This window comes from Penicillium griseofulvum (genome assembly GCF_001561935.1).
Source record: "Penicillium griseofulvum strain PG3 chromosome Unknown contig_6, whole genome shotgun sequence".
NCBI lineage: Eukaryota > Fungi > Ascomycota > Eurotiomycetes > Eurotiales > Aspergillaceae > Penicillium > Penicillium griseofulvum.
Genome location: NW_024467419.1, coordinates 1010164 through 1026800, shown reverse-complemented (window position 1 = coordinate 1026800; position 16637 = coordinate 1010164). Strand labels below are relative to the sequence as shown.

General features: G+C 48.1%; 7 protein-coding genes across 7 annotated transcripts; 4 read left to right on the top strand and 3 right to left on the bottom strand.

The window, feature by feature from the left end:
* Positions 1-60: 60 nt before the first annotated feature.
* PGRI_075000 (Peptidase C19, ubiquitin carboxyl-terminal hydrolase 2) lies at positions 61-3517 on the top strand (the record flags this gene model as incomplete). The annotated part of the gene is made up of 5 exons (XM_040795214.1): positions 61-76; positions 128-1783; positions 1835-1892; positions 2623-3025; positions 3140-3517. The coding sequence occupies 5 exons, from the start codon at positions 61-63 to the stop codon at positions 3515-3517; spliced, it is 2511 nt and encodes an 836-aa protein (XP_040652891.1).
* A 614-nt stretch (positions 3518-4131) lies between these two features.
* Positions 4132-6256, top strand: PGRI_074990 (putative MFS drug efflux pump; the record flags this gene model as incomplete). Its single annotated transcript, XM_040795213.1, has 8 exons — positions 4132-4284; positions 4337-4415; positions 4470-4528; positions 4583-4739; positions 4790-5169; positions 5226-5598; positions 5659-5789; positions 5846-6256. The coding sequence occupies 8 exons, from the start codon at positions 4132-4134 to the stop codon at positions 6254-6256; spliced, it is 1743 nt and encodes a 580-aa protein (XP_040652890.1).
* An 800-nt stretch (positions 6257-7056) lies between these two features.
* Positions 7057-8289, bottom strand: PGRI_074980 (uncharacterized protein; the record flags this gene model as incomplete). The annotated part of the gene is made up of 2 exons (XM_040795212.1): positions 7057-7973; positions 8040-8289. The coding sequence occupies 2 exons, from the start codon at positions 8287-8289 to the stop codon at positions 7057-7059; spliced, it is 1167 nt and encodes a 388-aa protein (XP_040652889.1).
* Positions 8290-9094: 805 nt separating this feature from the next.
* On the bottom strand, positions 9095-10152 carry PGRI_074970 (NmrA/HSCARG family protein; the record flags this gene model as incomplete). The annotated part of the gene is made up of 3 exons (XM_040795211.1): positions 9095-9508; positions 9563-9892; positions 9940-10152. The coding sequence occupies 3 exons, from the start codon at positions 10150-10152 to the stop codon at positions 9095-9097; spliced, it is 957 nt and encodes a 318-aa protein (XP_040652888.1).
* Positions 10153-10779: 627 nt separating this feature from the next.
* Positions 10780-13276, bottom strand: PGRI_074960 (Pyridoxal phosphate-dependent transferase, major region, subdomain 1; the record flags this gene model as incomplete). The annotated part of the gene is made up of 2 exons (XM_040795210.1): positions 10780-13145; positions 13204-13276. 2 exons carry the CDS (start codon positions 13274-13276, stop codon positions 10780-10782), a joined length of 2439 nt encoding a protein of 812 aa, XP_040652887.1.
* A 790-nt stretch (positions 13277-14066) lies between these two features.
* PGRI_074950 (TPMT family) lies at positions 14067-15089 on the top strand (the record flags this gene model as incomplete). Its single annotated transcript, XM_040795209.1, has 2 exons — positions 14067-14570; positions 14736-15089. 2 exons carry the CDS (start codon positions 14067-14069, stop codon positions 15087-15089), a joined length of 858 nt encoding a protein of 285 aa, XP_040652886.1.
* A 1116-nt stretch (positions 15090-16205) lies between these two features.
* On the top strand, positions 16206-16613 carry PGRI_074940 (dual specificity protein phosphatase family protein; the record flags this gene model as incomplete). The annotated part of the gene is made up of 1 exon (XM_040795208.1): positions 16206-16613. The coding sequence occupies one exon, from the start codon at positions 16206-16208 to the stop codon at positions 16611-16613; it is 408 nt and encodes a 135-aa protein (XP_040652885.1).
* Between the last annotated feature and the right edge of the window lie 24 nt (positions 16614-16637).

Here is a 16637-nt window from a genome sequence, read left to right as displayed (position 1 = left end):
GCAAGCTCTTTCAAGCTCTTTATCCTTCTCTTACTAATTCATCCTTCGAACACATTGAAAATGTCGGCTATACCGAGTACGTATGGATGTATGGGCAGTACCCGGACCATTACTAACAAGTACACAGTTATTGTCAAACACGCCGGTAAGCGCCACGAAGTCGAGCTCGATCCTACGTCAAACGGCGAAACGCTGAAGTACCAACTCTTCTCTTTGACTGGTGTGGAACCCGACCGCCAAAAGGTTTTGGTCAAAGGTGGCCAGCTTAAAGATGATACACCTCTTTCGTCCCTTAATGCCAAACCTGGGCAGACGTTCATGATGATGGGCACACCGTCCGGAGGTCAAGGCTCAGTTGATCTTGGTCGGCCAAAGGAGACCGTCAAATTCTTGGAAGACATGACCGAGGCCGAGGTGGCACGACAGGAGGGTGCCACCCCTGCCGGTTTGCAGAACCTGGGGAACACATGCTATCTCAACTCTTCCCTACAAACCCTGCGGAGCGTTCCGGAGCTCCAGGAGGAGCTCATGCGGTACCGTCCAAGTGGTGCAGCTGGACAGTCGAGTCTGGCAGACCTCAGCAGCTTTGGTATTGGTGGCCTTGGAGGTTCCCGGGATTTGGCCGCTTCTCTACGAGATCTGTTCAAGCAAATGTCCGAGACGCAGGAGGGCATTCCTCCACTGATGTTCCTCAATGCTCTCCGATCTGTGTTCCCTCAATTCGCCCAACGCGACCGAAATGGACAAGGATACTCTCAGCAGGATGCCGAGGAGGCTTTCTCCCAGATCTTGAACCAGTTGCGGACCAAGTTGACCATCACCGAGGGCGAGGGAGAATCTGCCACTACCACCTCATTTGTGGATAAATATCTTGCGGGCCAATTCGAATCTATCACCGAGTGTCAAGATCCGGCCGCTAAGGAACTCGGCGAGCAACCGAGTCAAAGTTCTGATGTTTTCTACAAACTTGATTGTCATATCGGAAAAGAAACGAACCACCTGCAAGATGGAATTCTGGCCGGCCTCGAAGAGGACATCGAGAAAACCTCTCCTCTTTTGGAGCGCAATTCTGTGTACAAAAAGCGTTCCCGTATCGCGCGACTGCCCAAGTACCTCACGGTACATTTTGTCCGATTCTACTGGAAGCGGGAGACACAGAAGAAGGCCAAGATCATGCGCAAAGTAACATTCCCTGCCGAGTTGGATGTCGTGGAGTTCTGTACCGAGGACCTCCGAAAGCAGCTCATACCTATTCGTGACAAGGTTCGCGAGATCCGCAAGGAGGAGCTGGAAGTTGAACGTTCTCAGAAACGTCAAAGAGTTGCAGAAGAGCGCGCAGAGCGTCAGAAGAAAGAGACCGACCTAGGCGAAAACGTGGAGCCAATGCAGAAGAAGCAGGCCACCGAGGAGAACAAGGCTAAAGCCAACGACAAGGACGGCGATAGCCAGATGGAGGAAACTTTCAAAACCGATGCCGAGTACGAAGCGGAAAGGGCGGAATCCATCCGCGTTGCTAAGAAAGAGCTCCAAGAACTTATCAACCAACGGGGTGTCGGAGACAGCGGAACCAACCAGTCCGGTCTGTATGAGCTTCGCGCCGTGATTACCCACCAGGGTGCTAGCGCTGACAGCGGTCACTACACGGCATATGTCAAGAAACAGGAGCGGGATGAGCCCCAGACAGGCAACAAGCGCCGCGAGGCGGACAACAAATGGTGGTGGTTCAACGACGATACAGTGACTGAGGTGGAAGCACAGAAGATCGAGACCCTTTCGGGTGGTGGTAAGTGAAGTAACATTCTATAATCCAAGAGCCGTTGCTAATTATATCTAGGCGAGTCACACTCGGCCCTCATCTGTCTCTACCGTGCGATTGAGCTGCCCAAATGCGAGTAAATGGGTTTGCCTTAATATCCGTTCATATGAGAAAGATATCTGCAAATGTTGCCTCTAGATGAATAGAAACGATGAACATGAATGATGCTCGTCTCCAACGCCTTAACTGTTATCAATTGATTTTCTTGCTGTCTTATGTTTTGCAATGATCTACATTCTGTAGTCCCGGATCTTTAGCCTTGTTCAAGTGACGACATATGTGACGGATAATAGTCTGTGCACACCTAGAAATCGTCGCACTGGTCGTTCTATTTGCTCCACTTGCCGAGCGGCTTCTGGAATGCTACCCTAGTCCAGATCTTAGTGGACGTGATAGCAATACCCACTAGTTAGTTAGTACCCCGTATATTAGTAAATAGCAGTACGGAGTAGATCAGGCACGCTTAAGTTAGGGCGTTTTTTTTTCAAGCTCTTAAGAGCTTGGCCTGAGGAACAAGGTGTTGTTTGCATACCTCAAACGAGACATCGGGGGTAGCTTCTCTTCTATCTCTGACCTGTCCAGACTGTTGTTGAGCCCTATCAATTATGTTGGGTCGTGGGTGCTAGGTAGCTCAGGGGCTGGAGCTCGCCCTGGAGCCCTGGCTGGAGCCCTGGAGGCATATGTTGATGACTAATGGAAATACACACGTGATCTGAGCCTCGGTCCAAACTGTTCCAAGCTCTAATTAATTCAACATCTTAATTCTAGACTAATGGCAATGTGACCATCATGATCCATTATCGCAGCATACTCCAGCCGGCACTTCGCCAATGTTCTAAACAGACACAGAGTGTTTGGCGACCAGCGGTCCGAAACGTCAGCACCGCGGCACAACCAAATGCCTCACGAGCAACATCGCGTTGGACGCGCCGCCTGATCTATGCCGGAATCTTTGGAACACTTGGCGTCGGCGCCGGGAAATGGCTAGACAACAAAATTGCAGCGCCACCGGCTCCTGGGACATTAGAGGATGAGATGGAGCTCAAGGAGATCCAACGAGTGTTTGACATTGGACTCCCCATTGTACAGGAGCTGCGCCGCGATCCCGATTACGTTGAAAAGGACGTCTACGAAAATTTTGCGGATAAGCACAAAACCCATCGTCTGACATCTGGGCCCTTGGCTGGCAGTAGGGGCTTGGGATTTCAGGTTGGTCTTTCGTTCTCTCCTTGGCGTCCGAGGCATATCCATTTATAAATGCCGAAGCTTTTGACTACCGAACCTCGGGAACCCGTTGAGTCTAACCATTTTTGTATTTTATAGAAGGTTTTTTGGAACGATAAAGACAAGAAGATCATTAGCGTGGTCTTTTTGGGACCAGGCCTCGAAGGCTGGCCAACCATGGTCCACGGAGGCGCGCTTGGCACTGTGGTCGATGAGAATATGGGGCGCATAGCTATTCGGCATTTCCCAGAGCGAACAGGGGTCACTGCGAACCTTGAGCTCAACTACCGGGCGCCTGTCTCCTCGGACAATTTCTATACCCTGCATACAACGCTCGATCAGGAAAGGAGCACGGATACCAAAGCATACGCCAAGTGTGAGGTCCGTGACATGGCAGGCCAACTATGTGTTGAAGCAACGGGACTTTTCGTTGTTCCCAAGACACTCAAACTGAGCATGGTTGGGGAATATTTCTGAAATGTGGAAATAACCCTTTACTCAGATGGCTTGGTATCTATCGAATACGGGATGGCTTTTCTTCGATCGTGTGACTCCGTCACTGTAGTACACTCGGCATCGGCGACCCCTGTTGGAGTTAACGCGAAAGTAGGAAGCAAAGGCAAGATAGACATATATTCATATATGAACTATTGTATAGAAATGCGGTATCTGATGACTTTTAACAGATACGATCAGCCTTATACCGTACGTTTAATAAGCTTATTAAATTCAAAGGATCTCCTATGTCGGGGCTGATACCAATTCTGGCATTGACCCCCGAATCCTCCACGTTTTCTCCCCCGCATTTCTCTAGCGCATCTCCAAGCTGCCTCGGTATTTTCTGGATCTTAAGCATTAACTGGCCGGTTACTCCATCTAACAGACATGAGCTTGTATATTCTCACTCTTATATACTGTCCTTCCTTGCTCTAGATTTCATTTTCAATATCAGCATTCTAGTCAAAGTCGAATCATCCCTTGCTTGAGTCCAATAGGGCGCCAATTTCCTCGGATTTCTACTCTTTGCTTATCCTACCCCTCCCTTGTACTTCTTTTGTTTAAAATTGTGCTGCCCTTGGCTCAAACCCATCATGGCGGATTCAACCCTTGAGTCGAGTCGGCCGATCGACGAGAAGGCCGTGGTGCAACATCACGAAAATAGTGACACTTCACAGCATAGTCACCAGGGAATGAATGGACTGGGATCAGAGGAAGCTATGAATGAGTCTGAGAAGGATATCCCGGTAGGATTTGGCTGTTCAACTTGAGGTTGCGAACAACACTGACCATTAAAAGATGACCTTCCGTCGCTTCATGAGCTTTACTGCCATGGCTTTCTTGTGGACTGGAAGTCAGATCCCAGTCTACTTGTTTGGTATGTCAAAAACAACATAACACATATGATATAGTTCTGATATCTTTTCAACAGGCGGCATTCCTCCCTACATCTATGGCGACATTGGTGGAGCAGACCGATGGGTCTGGTTTGTGAGTGTATACACATTGAAGTATAGGGTTATCGACTAACCAGCTTCTGCTCAGGTTCTTGCAAACCTGCTCGGCCTTGCCGGTGTATGCCCTTTTGTTGGATCTCTATCAGATCTAATCGGACGTCGCCCTGTTGCTATTATTGGCGCATCCCTGATAGTAATTGGAATGATCATCTGCAGCACAGTTCACTCAATGAACAACTTCATCGGTTTGTATTTCTCCAGACATCGAAGGAGACATTCGCTGACATGGTCACAGCGGGTATGGCTATCGCTGGTGCCGGTGCCGGTGTCAATGAACTGACAGCACTGGCTGCAACCTCCGAGATGGCCCCGACTAGAAAGAGAGGAGTCTACGTGGCGGTCCTTATCTTCACGATCCTACCCTTCTGCCCATCCGTGCTATGGGCCCAGCTTATCGCATACCACAGCCATTGGCGCTACGTCGGTGCATTCTGCGCTGCATGGAGCGCCTTTGGTCTGTTGATCACAGTTTTGTTCTACTTCCCTCCGCCACGAGTCAACTCAACTGGTTTGAGCCGAAAGGAGATCATTGGACGGATCGACTTTGTTGGAGGCTTCCTCAGCATCACTGGTCTGATTGTATTCTTGGCTGGCTTGCAATGGGGTGGATATATGGTATGCTTGGAGATATTCTGTGCAATGCTACGGCTCTTACTGACATATTCATTTAGTATCCATGGACATCTGCCCATGTCCTGGCACCACTAATCATTGGCTTCCTTCTTCTTGTGGCCTTTGCTTTCTGGGAAATCTACGGAGCCAAATTCCCCATTTTCCCATCTCGCCTCAAGCAAGAGCCTCGAATTCTGGGTCTTACTCTCGTGATTACTTTCATCTCCGGTGCAAACTTCTTCTCCGTGCTTATGTTCTGGCCCACCGAATCATTCAATGTCTACGGCCATGATCCAGTGGATGTGGGTGTTCGCAGTCTCCCTATTGGATTTGGAATTATGGCGGGAGCATGTATTGTGCTTGCGCTGCTGAGTGTTCTTCGTGGGCATAACAAGGAGCTCTTGATCGCCAGTAGTGTTCTGATGACTGCAGGTGAGTTTTCTTGATAGGTCTAAAAGTCCCTAACAAAGCTAATCTGTTTCCCTAAAACAGGTTGCGGAGCTATGGCTATCGGCCGCACCGACAACATGTATCAGCTTTGGGGAATTCTTATCGTTGCCGGCCTTGGAATTGGCGGTATTGTGGTGCCAGCCTCTATTATTACCACAATCATTTGCCCGGATGTATGTTTCTTTTGCTTTAAGGAAAAAGGTTGACAACTGACATATGCTTTTCCTAGGATCTAATTGCCACTATCTCTGCACTCACCCTCTCCATTCGCGTGGTAGGCGGTGGTATCGGCTATACCATTTACTACAATGTCTTCCACTCTAAGTTTGTCCCCGCCGCAACGCACTACGTTGGTGGTGTGATGATGACAAAACTCAACATCACCGACCCCACCCTGATTCGCGGAGCAATTGAGATGACAGGTGCCTCGTTGCTGCACGAGCTGCACACGATTCCTGGTATTGCTGGCAATGAGGCTGCATATAAGATGGTTGTGGGGGCTGGCCAGATTGCGTTTGCTGAGGCATATAAATGGGTTTACTATGTCAGCATTGCATTCGGTGCCGTCTCCCTTTTGGCCGCCTGTTTCTTGGGCGATATCCAGAAGTATATGACAGACCATGTCGCTGTGGTAATGTGAGGACATATTCCAATTGCGGTTTATGTGAAGTATTTGTTCGTTGTGGAGGGTGTATGAGTTATAAGAATGTATAAAAAGTGTGATTGGAAATATTGAAAGTAGATCTCAATAGTAAGCGGCAGACCTCCAGGGCTGTGAGTTGCCTTTCATGGTTAGTTTTACCTTTTTGGGTTTAGCACCCTAATACTCCGTCATTCACACTTTCAAAGCTCCAAGCCTTGCTCGTAACAGGAAATCGTGAGCAGCATACTCTAACTGTCTTGTTCGTACGGTGTGCTTATTGTACCCTTGAAACAATTAGAGCAAAATTCTCATAGCATTAAAGCCCGGCAATTTCTTCATGCGCACCCGTTCAAGATAACTTGATCTAGATCATGGGTAAATCATGAGCCTTTAGAGAATAACGCTAAAAGCAGAGTTAAAGTAACGATCACAGCCGCTATCATTTCAAAGGCATACCTGGCTTCCCGCTGTCAAACCAGGATCGATGTTTCGTTATAAATTAATATAAATATTATATATACAACCGCAGTTTCGCTTGCCGTGCTATCATGGCCATAAATATGGCAACGCCAATCAGAATTAGAAGGCGGGAGATATTCCATCCGTCAACAAGCAAAAGTGCGCGAATGCATTCGTTCAGCCCCCCGCGGGGGGTAGGGGTGAAGATATCAAATCTCCAAAGCCCAGGACACCGGGTCTACAAGTAGGGCACACGAGAGACCGGAAAAATCAAGAATTCGTAAGAATATTAAAGGTGGAATGCCTCTCTAAATGAGGCGACTGTTCATGGTGTTCCCTCACGGCCTCGCGATATCCCTGGACTCGGCCGGCAGCTCGGCTGCATTATCCTTCGAGTGAGAAGCGTAGTTAGAGTCGGCTTCTACCACATGATGGGTATCACCTTGCATCTCGTGTGCCATGTTTGTGGACGCGGTGTGCTGGGGTGGGGGGATCTGATACGACGATGGGCGAGATTCCATTTCTGACGGCGACTGCATTCCCACGGTCAAATAACTCGGCTGGCTGCCCGACATGCTTTGGGGGCCTCCACTTCCGTATTCAGAACCATTACCAACCTCGGGTTGGTTCCGCTGGTTCCTCCTCTTCCTTCTCCTGTAGATAAAGACACCCGCAAGTGCGATTGCTGCGCCACCTGCCACGCCGCCAACAACACCACCAGCAATTGCACCAGCTGGGGTGGATGAGTTCGGTGTCGCGGTCTCCAAGGGTGGAGAGCTTGGTTCGGGTGTAGGTGGGGCGATAGATGGCTCGCTACTGCTACTCGCGCTATTGCTAGTCGTGGTGGGGTCTCCTGACTGGGAGTGTGGAGGTGATGAAAACCGAGAAACATAGCTGCTCACTACGGCATCGCCGACCGTGCTTAGGCTATGATCGTATTGAACGGTGGCAGCTCCACTGGACGCAGCACCAATCGCAAATGTGTACATGTCCTTAATGGTGCTGGTTCGTCCACATGCATAGTGCCTGGCGTTGAGGTCTCCGTAATTATAGGTGATACATTCTGCAGCACCAAGTATTGTGCAAAGTTTGGTAAAGTAGTCGGAGGTTTTACCCAATTTAGAAGCCTCAGCATCTCCGTAGCAGGTTTTGTCGAAGCCGCAATTCAATTTTTGGCAACACCCTATCATGCCCGGCCAGTTGGAGTTAGATGCATGGTGTGCGCAGGTCAAACCCGGCGAGCATGTGACACGAGCTAATCAAATATCGTTAACGTTTGGTCGGGGAGTGTTTCAAATCGACTCAGAGAGCAGGAACTCACAAGCAGTTCCAAGATTAGCATCAACCCATCCACACACATTATCAGCCTGATATGACGAGGTAACCAAGTCATCGTCCCGTCGCATAATCCCCCATTGTCGGATATCCGCGCCCGACGTTGGCTCGGGGGCATCTGGGCGCGGTGCATCTGGTAAGGTGGGTGTTGGTGTCGGTGCTGGGCCCCAGAAATTGATACCATGTACTAATTGAAGCAACGAAAGGGCAAGAAGCCCTACCGCGCAGAGAAACATGTCGAATAAATCTGGGAAATAAATCCAATGTTTGGACTGCGAAACTCTTGCTTATATGAAAAGTCAACACCTCGACAATCTCCTTATTCTCCACCTTTAACCCCGAGTCTGCCTCGTTCCTTGGCAAGGGTTCTAGTTTATGATTGGAGCTACGCACAGTATGATCTGTCTATATACTCCACACTTGGCAGCATTATTTCCCATCAGAACACTTAACTATAGACTTTTCTATTAAGTCGGGAGCACTACATGTTATATACTGTGGCGCAAGCATTCAAAAATAGTTTCCTCCGACATGACATCTTAAGGAGATTCCGGGTTCTCGGATCGATAGCCTCTGGTTGAGGCTCAGCACAGGCTCGTGCACACGGGAAACCTCTTGGCACCTCGTATAGAGAAATATCGCCATATGAATAGGGACATATATATTATAGAGATACCCTATACAAAGGCAAAGCCAGATAAACATTGACTTTTGTGATCTATGAATGTTTTGCTCGTTCACGCTGAGATATGTTTCACCTCTAATTTACAAGGATATTGAAGAGATTTGTAATTTATGAAACAACAACCTTGGAAGTTTATGTGTCTTAGCGTGGCCTAATTAGGTCGAATATGCATCGAACCATGTTGTTGGCATTTTGTCTGACCGCATTTATTGTTGTAGCTTATTATCCTGAAACAGGGCAACTAAGAGAAGTTGCTAGTATTATTGGACGGTTGGCATATTTAACTAGGATATTAGCTCCAGTAATCTCCGAACTTAAAATGAAATAATTTAATGTAAAAAAATAATGTATCAAATTCAAGACCAGTCAAGCGAACTGAAAACCTCCTTCATTCCCATCAAACCAGATATTTTCAAATCTTCTTTTGTCAGAACGGGTTCATCGGCCGTCCAGCTCTTCTCACGAGCTGTCTCCCAGAATTGCAACATAAGACCAACCTCTCGTCCCCACTTCGGCCATAGACTATCATACTGATCTAGTGGAATTTGAATATAGTCAGCAGGCTTTCCTGTAACCTGTGACCACAGATCGATGATTTCACGGGTTGTTTGGGTCTCAGACTGCGCTAGAACAACTCTGCCAACTGTAAGCTCGGGTTGGTTGAAGATGGCTAGTGCGTAGATTCCAGTGTTGACCCTGGGGTCTCCCACTGTTGTGATAGGTGTGTCGTCTGAAACTGGGAAAAATTGAACATATTTTCCGCACGTTTTCTGTATATATTAGTACAATGATTTCTAGGTTGAGGTTGGACGCTGAAGACCCACGAGAAGATTTGGCACAATCATAGGCAAAACGATGTTTGTCCCATAATATCCAACCCAGAGGAAAGTGGTTTTGCTGAGTAGGTCTTTGTCTTGTTTGATGAATTCATCGACCTTGAGTTTTCCCTCAAAGTGAGGTATCGAATGTTTTCCATTTGATATCTTCACATTGTCGGGAACAGTACTCCATACGAAGTGCTTGAGAGAGGAAGTTTGAGACGCTGCCTTAGCAAGGTTGATGCCTTGTCTAGCTTCAATTTCAATCAGTTCTTCAACACTCTGTGTCATAAAACCAGCCCAGTAATCAGTCAAGGCATAAATCGCATATGAACCCTTTCCCCAATTAGCTAATTGTATTATAAGCGTTTCATTAGGCTTACCTCAAATGCCTTCACTAAGCTGCATTCATCATTCCAATCAGCAATCACCATCTCGACCCCTTTCGAAGCCAGTGCCTTAGATGCTTCACTGTTGACATTGCGAGTAACTCCACGGGTCTTCCAGTCACCGGACTTTAGGGCAGCAGCAATGACTGAGCCTCCCTGGATGCCCGTCGCTCCAATGACAGTAATAAGCTTGGGTATTTTTGTCATGTTCGAAATAATAAATTTAGGTAAAATAAGTAATAATGGGCATTTGGGAAGTTACACATTTATAGGTCAGAGAACACAGTATACATATTCATGATGAGATACATCCATCCTCCCACAGAATGACCTATACCTTGGAAAGAATCCAGATCCATTCTTTTGTAAGGGGTGACCTCGGGCTACAACAAACCGGAGCTCCGAAGAGTATCAGATATTTCTGGACTGCACGTGTAGGGAGATCAGCCGTATTTTTGATTGTCGATCGCGATCTAGATCTATCTTATTGTGATCTGATATTTCGACCCTGTATCCTAAATGGACAGATCTCGTCGAATAAATCCAATGCTCCATAGAAGCAACAGGGATTCTTTGTTTTGATGTAATGGGGCTTTACGCTATTGGAAACTATATGCTTTAGCGCGAAATATTAGCCGATCAGTCGAAAGCCCCCAAGGGCAGAGAGACATGTACGGAGTAGTTTATCAGTCCATTGGCCAGTTGCAATATCTTAATGCACGGTTATCAAAGTCGATAAATGGTCCCATTCCAAGGGTCGCATGTTGGTATATCGGTTATATACATAATCAGCAGGATGAACTTCCGCTATTCTCACTTTGCCGCGCTAGCTACCTAGACCTGAATAATCTGACCAGTTTGAACTGGCAGCATTCTATCCAGTGGGTCCATAACACTCGCATCATCATCACTACCACTATTTTCACTCCACAAGATCTTGACCACGGGGCTCGTCGCCTCAAATATCTCGGGCCCTTGTCGCTCCGCGGTTACTTCAATTGCCTTCATACTCCCGTAATGGATGACACGCGTCTTGTTATTTCCATCTAGATCCCTCCGTCCAATACGCAGTAGGTACCATTGCGGCTTTCCAGACGCTAGATTGGAATACATAAGCGCATTGACCCGCAGGATCTCCATCAAAGCTATAGCCTTTGGTCGGGATTGGCCACTCTCCTCTTTATGTGGGAATGGCATCGGGTATTGATCAATCGTGAGATCCTGGCTGGAACAGACTGTCACCTCCGGCAAATGTTTGATAGAGGGTCGCTCCGAAGGGCATTCCGTTAGACATTCCGGATGAAGAGGTCTTGCAAGCGTACAGGGAAAGGCAAGGGCGTTTGTCAAAAAGGTAGCGAGATCGGACGATTGGTAGATGTGAACATGCTGAGGGTCGTTGTTGTAGGATGGATGCCTGACCTCCCGAATGACAGTGCTCCAATATTTACAGCTGTCCACCTTTTTGCGGGCCTTCCTTTCACTGGGATGGAACAGTGGAACTTCCATAGTGCCTTGCAGTTTAGGGTGGCTTTGCTGCAGTGAGTGGTGGACACTGATCCGCAGAATCCCATTTTCGAAGTCAATCTCAGGCTCAATAAGCAATATGCGCGGAGCCTCCTTCTTATCGACGATTGATCCGGTTCGCAAGTTGACTAGACACCATTGGCGGTCCCACTGCAGACCGGTCGAATTGACCTGCCAGGGTTTGTTCTCTGGCACGGTATATGCGGCGCAGCCCTCGATTGGGTAAACCATCAGAGTATGCACTCGAAGGCTCTGCGGCGAGGGAAGAGGCGCGGGTGTAAGCAGAGGAAGAGGTCCAGCTGCAAAGAGGTCGCGGATAAACCTCACGAATATCTTGACGTCGCTTATAGTACTCATGGCGCCCAAGCTGACTCTAATTATACCCGAAGGCTTATATCCAATGAGCACGCTGCGACATCCGCATCGAACACCGGCCGTGTAGTTCTGAAACAACTCCCACTGCTCCAGGTTTAGTATCTTTGCTAGACCCCCCGGGTTGCAGACGGTGCCCGTTCGAAGATGGATTCGATGCTCATTAGCTGCCTTCTCGATATGAGAGAGGCTTAGCCACCGGCCTTCATCAGAGCGGATGTTGAATGCGATGATACCACCTTGAGTTTTACTGTCGCCATATGTGGCAGAATGATCTTTATAAATCTCGCATACTTTCACGCCGTTCGGGTGGCGCATAGAAGAGAGGAGCTCGTAGAGGCGTGCAGTGAGGCGGGTTGTATGGCAAGACACATGCTCCTGGGATATATACAGCTGCTCATGTGTAGTAAGAGCACACCCGAGAGCAATGATATTATGAAATGGCACCGTGCCATCCTCGAGCGCCTCATGGATGCAGGTTACCTTCCGAGAATGCCACGGCTGGTCGGAGCAGGTGACCATCTCAACGGTGCCGCCACCGAAATAGGAACGCTGCAGCAGCACATGTGCGGATTTCTTGCGCACGATCAACCCTCCTAGATCGGGAAAGCCGAAGATCTTGTAGAAGCTGACGGCTGTGAAGTCGGGGGCTTTCTCCGGATCTCTGAAGCAGTCTAGTGACATGGTCGGTGCCAAAGCTGCGGCATCCAAAAGACTGAACACCCGCTGGCAGGAGCCATATTCTGATTGGCGTAGGACCTCCGGCCAGTGAAGAGGCAGTCGGCGTCCAGTCATATTTGACTGCCCTGGGTACGCGAATAAACCCACTTGGAAGGTTTCCGACTTTTGCCCTGGACATCCACCAGACTTGTCCTTGGGAGGCTCAGATCTGAGCCAGGACTCGACTTCATCATCTGAGACGAAGCAATGCTGTCCTGCATTCGCCAGTTCGCGCATACCCACAATGCTTGTATGGGACTCAACATGGTATCCGAGCCAGAGCCCCGACCCCCGGGGGGTCTTCTCTGGGCCCTGGGACACGGGTACATCCTTTAATGCGTCGAGAACGAGTTTAATCGCCGCAGTAGCATTCATAACAAAAACTAAATCAAAATGCTCCGGGTCGGCGTTGAAAAACTCCAATGTCCGTTTTCGAACCTCTTCGACCTTCTTTGTTGAGAGTTGCGACGACCGCGAATCTGAGTGTGGATTTCCAAGGAGGCTGACGGACATTTCGTCGATGAAGCTTTTGAGAGCGGATTGTGCGTAGAGAGTCGTACCGGTATGGTCGAGATATGTCTCCCCTAGATAAATTGGTTATAGAGTGTTCTCGCATTAGCTAAATACACCACTATTATTCACCTTTGAGCATAGGGTATTCAGTCTCCCGCATTGTTTCAGCGCTGTAGACATCATGTCTAGTCTCTCTATCCATGACTTTATCCGAGATGAAATGTCTAATGATTAGATGGATGTATAGCGGTAGCGTCTATAACAGATCTTGCTCAATCAGTCTAACGACAATCCAACCGGGTTGAGTATATTAGCTTGATCTTCCAAATTACACGTTCCTTTACTTACCTTCTACAGACTATATATACCATTTCCGATGATGAGATGGCCCTGAGATGGTCCCGGGGGACACTTTCGCGTACTTGGGCAGATGAGGACAATCCTTTCCTTTCCAGTGTTCTCGAGCTAGAGGGAACAACGCGTGTAGTCTGTCATGGATACTCTGGATTTGTTCCGTTGCAGAGACCTGGGCACCATTACAGCCTCAAGAAAATTCCAATGATGTTTCTCCATCGTCATAGACACCGAGTGGATATTATGACTGGTCTGCACGTGAGGATAGTTTTGGTATATGACCACGTTTGATGGGAATTGACGAGATTGAAATCCTGCTCGGGTGTGATACAGGCCAAAGATTGATGCACATCGACAAGATTGGAATCTTGCTCGGGAACATATGACGATTTTCGTAGAACGCTATCATCGGGGACCAGACGGGAAGAGAGTCCATTCGCCTAGATGGCGTTCGTTGAGGATTCGACATGCGTTGAGATAAAGTCACCTACAATCATCAAGAAAGCTTTTTAGATATAAATTGACCTAGTTAGCCCGTCATCTAACAGAAGAAGAGTCTAAAGCGACGAATCCTGAACAAGACATCAGCTTCAGAAAACCCTGTCCAACTCCTTTTACAAACACATATATCCATCAATATGGCCGAATCGGGAAAGCCTCTCAACCAGGAGGAGATTTCGCGCCTTCTGAGGCATTTCAGTGGCGATGGCCCTCCAGCAAATGATCGATGGGCAGCTCTATGGGATGCGGGCGACTTCCTTCCTTGGGATCAGGGCCTTCCCAATCCGGCCCTTGTGCATGTCATGCAGAACCGCCAGGATCTCATTGGTTCCTCTGTCTTTATTCAAGATGACGAAAAGGGGGAGCGCCGGCGGAAGCGAGCGTTGGTGCCAGGCTGTGGACGCGGGTATGACGTACTCCTCTTGTCTAGCCTAGGTTACGATGCGTATGGCCTTGAGGTGTCAGCTAAGGCAGTTGAGGAGGCTAAAACTTGGGCCGAGGAGCATCTGGCTGATTATCCTATTCGGGACCAGGAAGCTGGACCCGGGAAGGTGCAGTTCATGGTAGGCGACTTTTTTAATAACGATTGGATTGCATGTATGGACGGGGTTGACGGATTCGAGTTCATTTACGACTACACCGTAAGTGGCTTCCCTCGCCCGATTTATCTGTCCACCTTCAAGTCGTGATGTTAGTACATGAGACTTTTTCGCGTGGAAGTTGGCGTCGGCAGGCTCTATAACCTGGGTGGGGAAAATAACTTCATTGTGACCTCTCGTATATATGATATGTGACTGACATCGCAGGGGCAGTTCTTCTGTGCGCTCAGCCCTGACCTTCGTCCCTCCTGGGCTCTCCGGTATTGGGATCTCCTTTCTATGCACCAGGAAAGTGTAATCGTCTGTGTTGAATTCCCGACGCAGAAAAAGCTGTCCCTCGGTGGGCCCCCTTATGCCTCGCCCTCATCCGTCTATTTGGCGCACTTGAGTCACCCAGGACAGGAAATTCCGTATGACGTCGAAGGATCGCCAATAAATACTGAGGAGGGGCAGCTTGAACCTGCTTATGGGTTTCAAAGAGTCGGTCATTGGAAGGCTGAGCAGTCGCATGCGATGGGGAGAGGCATGGATTGGGTGAGTGTGTGGAGGCGTTCGAGGTGATGGCAATTGACAATGAGCTGGAGGGCCGGGGAAGAATATGTTTTGTTGGAATCCGTACTAGGTAGATTGTTGGCCTATCTCAATGCTGTGCAACTTGCCAGACAAGAATCTGTCCCACTTCTACGAACACCTATCTCTCTAGCCACGAACATAGCATCACAGTAGAACTCATCAGCATAACAGCTATTTATGAATCCAAGAAAATTGTCAGTGGAAAGATCAATTTCCAGTGAATAAGAATGGAATCGACCCTACTGGATTAACTACAATGCAAATTTGTGGAGAACAAGCCTCTGCGGCGGAGGCGGTTAAATTCTCCGGTATGGAAAAACAATAGCCTCACACCCCATAACGTAAGCTGATGCACTTAGGTACCTCTCTATCCCTGATATGAAATCCAGTAGCCCGCTTTGATTGGGGAGTTAGTTGACACAAGGGTTTCACAAGAAGTTGGGGGTTTAGCAGTTGATCAAAGTGCAATCGATAGTTAGCTTAGTACTATCTTCCCCCTTATCCTACGTAAAGGAAGAGGAGAATCCAATAAATATTAGCTTGATTGATTATTTGGGAATTTAGATATAAAAGCCAAGGTGCATACCTAGGTAGTTGAAAGAAGCAGATTGGAGCAACTGAATAGGGGGAAAATAGCCTTCTGACTAATCAAAGGGTCCACCCAGGTGGATCCACGCTAACCCAAACAATCACTAGTCATCTCCACTCTAACCCCAGAATCTCTCAATCCATCCATGTTATAGGTACTATGTATCACCATCTGTCTTCCTTTGAAGAAGAAAAGCAGCAAACTATAACGAGTGAAAAATTAATGAACACCACTGAGGTAACAGCAAGTGGGAGATAGCATCTAAGGTCCGGATGAGGCAGATCGTCCCTGGTCTCTTTCTTGGGAATGTTAGGGCATCATTCAATCGGGACATGCTTCAACAAAATCATATCAAGGCAATTGTCTCTCTTACTACTGGTCGGTGGGCAACGTAAAACAAAACTCCAGGAGATGTAGGCATTCCAAAACATTGTCACAAATGGGTTCACAGTGCAGACTCGTCAACGCAAAATCTTCTTGGTCATATGAGCGACATTTGCGACTTTATCGACCAAATGGCATCTCCTGATTTTTCCTCATTGTCCTCCTTGCCTATCGACCACAATACTACTGATAAGCTATGCGGTGCACCTTCGGAGGCGATACTAATCCACTGTGATCTTGGCGTTTCACGCTCGCCAACGATCATTATCGCCTATCTTATGCGCAAACTCCGTATTCAGCAATTGGACGCATTAAATTTTGTCAAATCCAAACAGCCTAAACTGAGAGTCAAACCGAGCCCAAATTTTACCCGTCAAGTTCAAGTCTGGGAGGAGGTTGGATATCAAATATGGGAGGATGAAGATAGGGCTATTCCGAAAGCGCCATACAAAGCATTTCTGGAGGATCGGGCTGCCCTTTTGGAAAATCTGGGACTGACTGGGAATGAGCCACTCGCGCCTCTGAGCCTCTCCTCTTAATTTCGGCGTGAAGTGAGGGGTGAT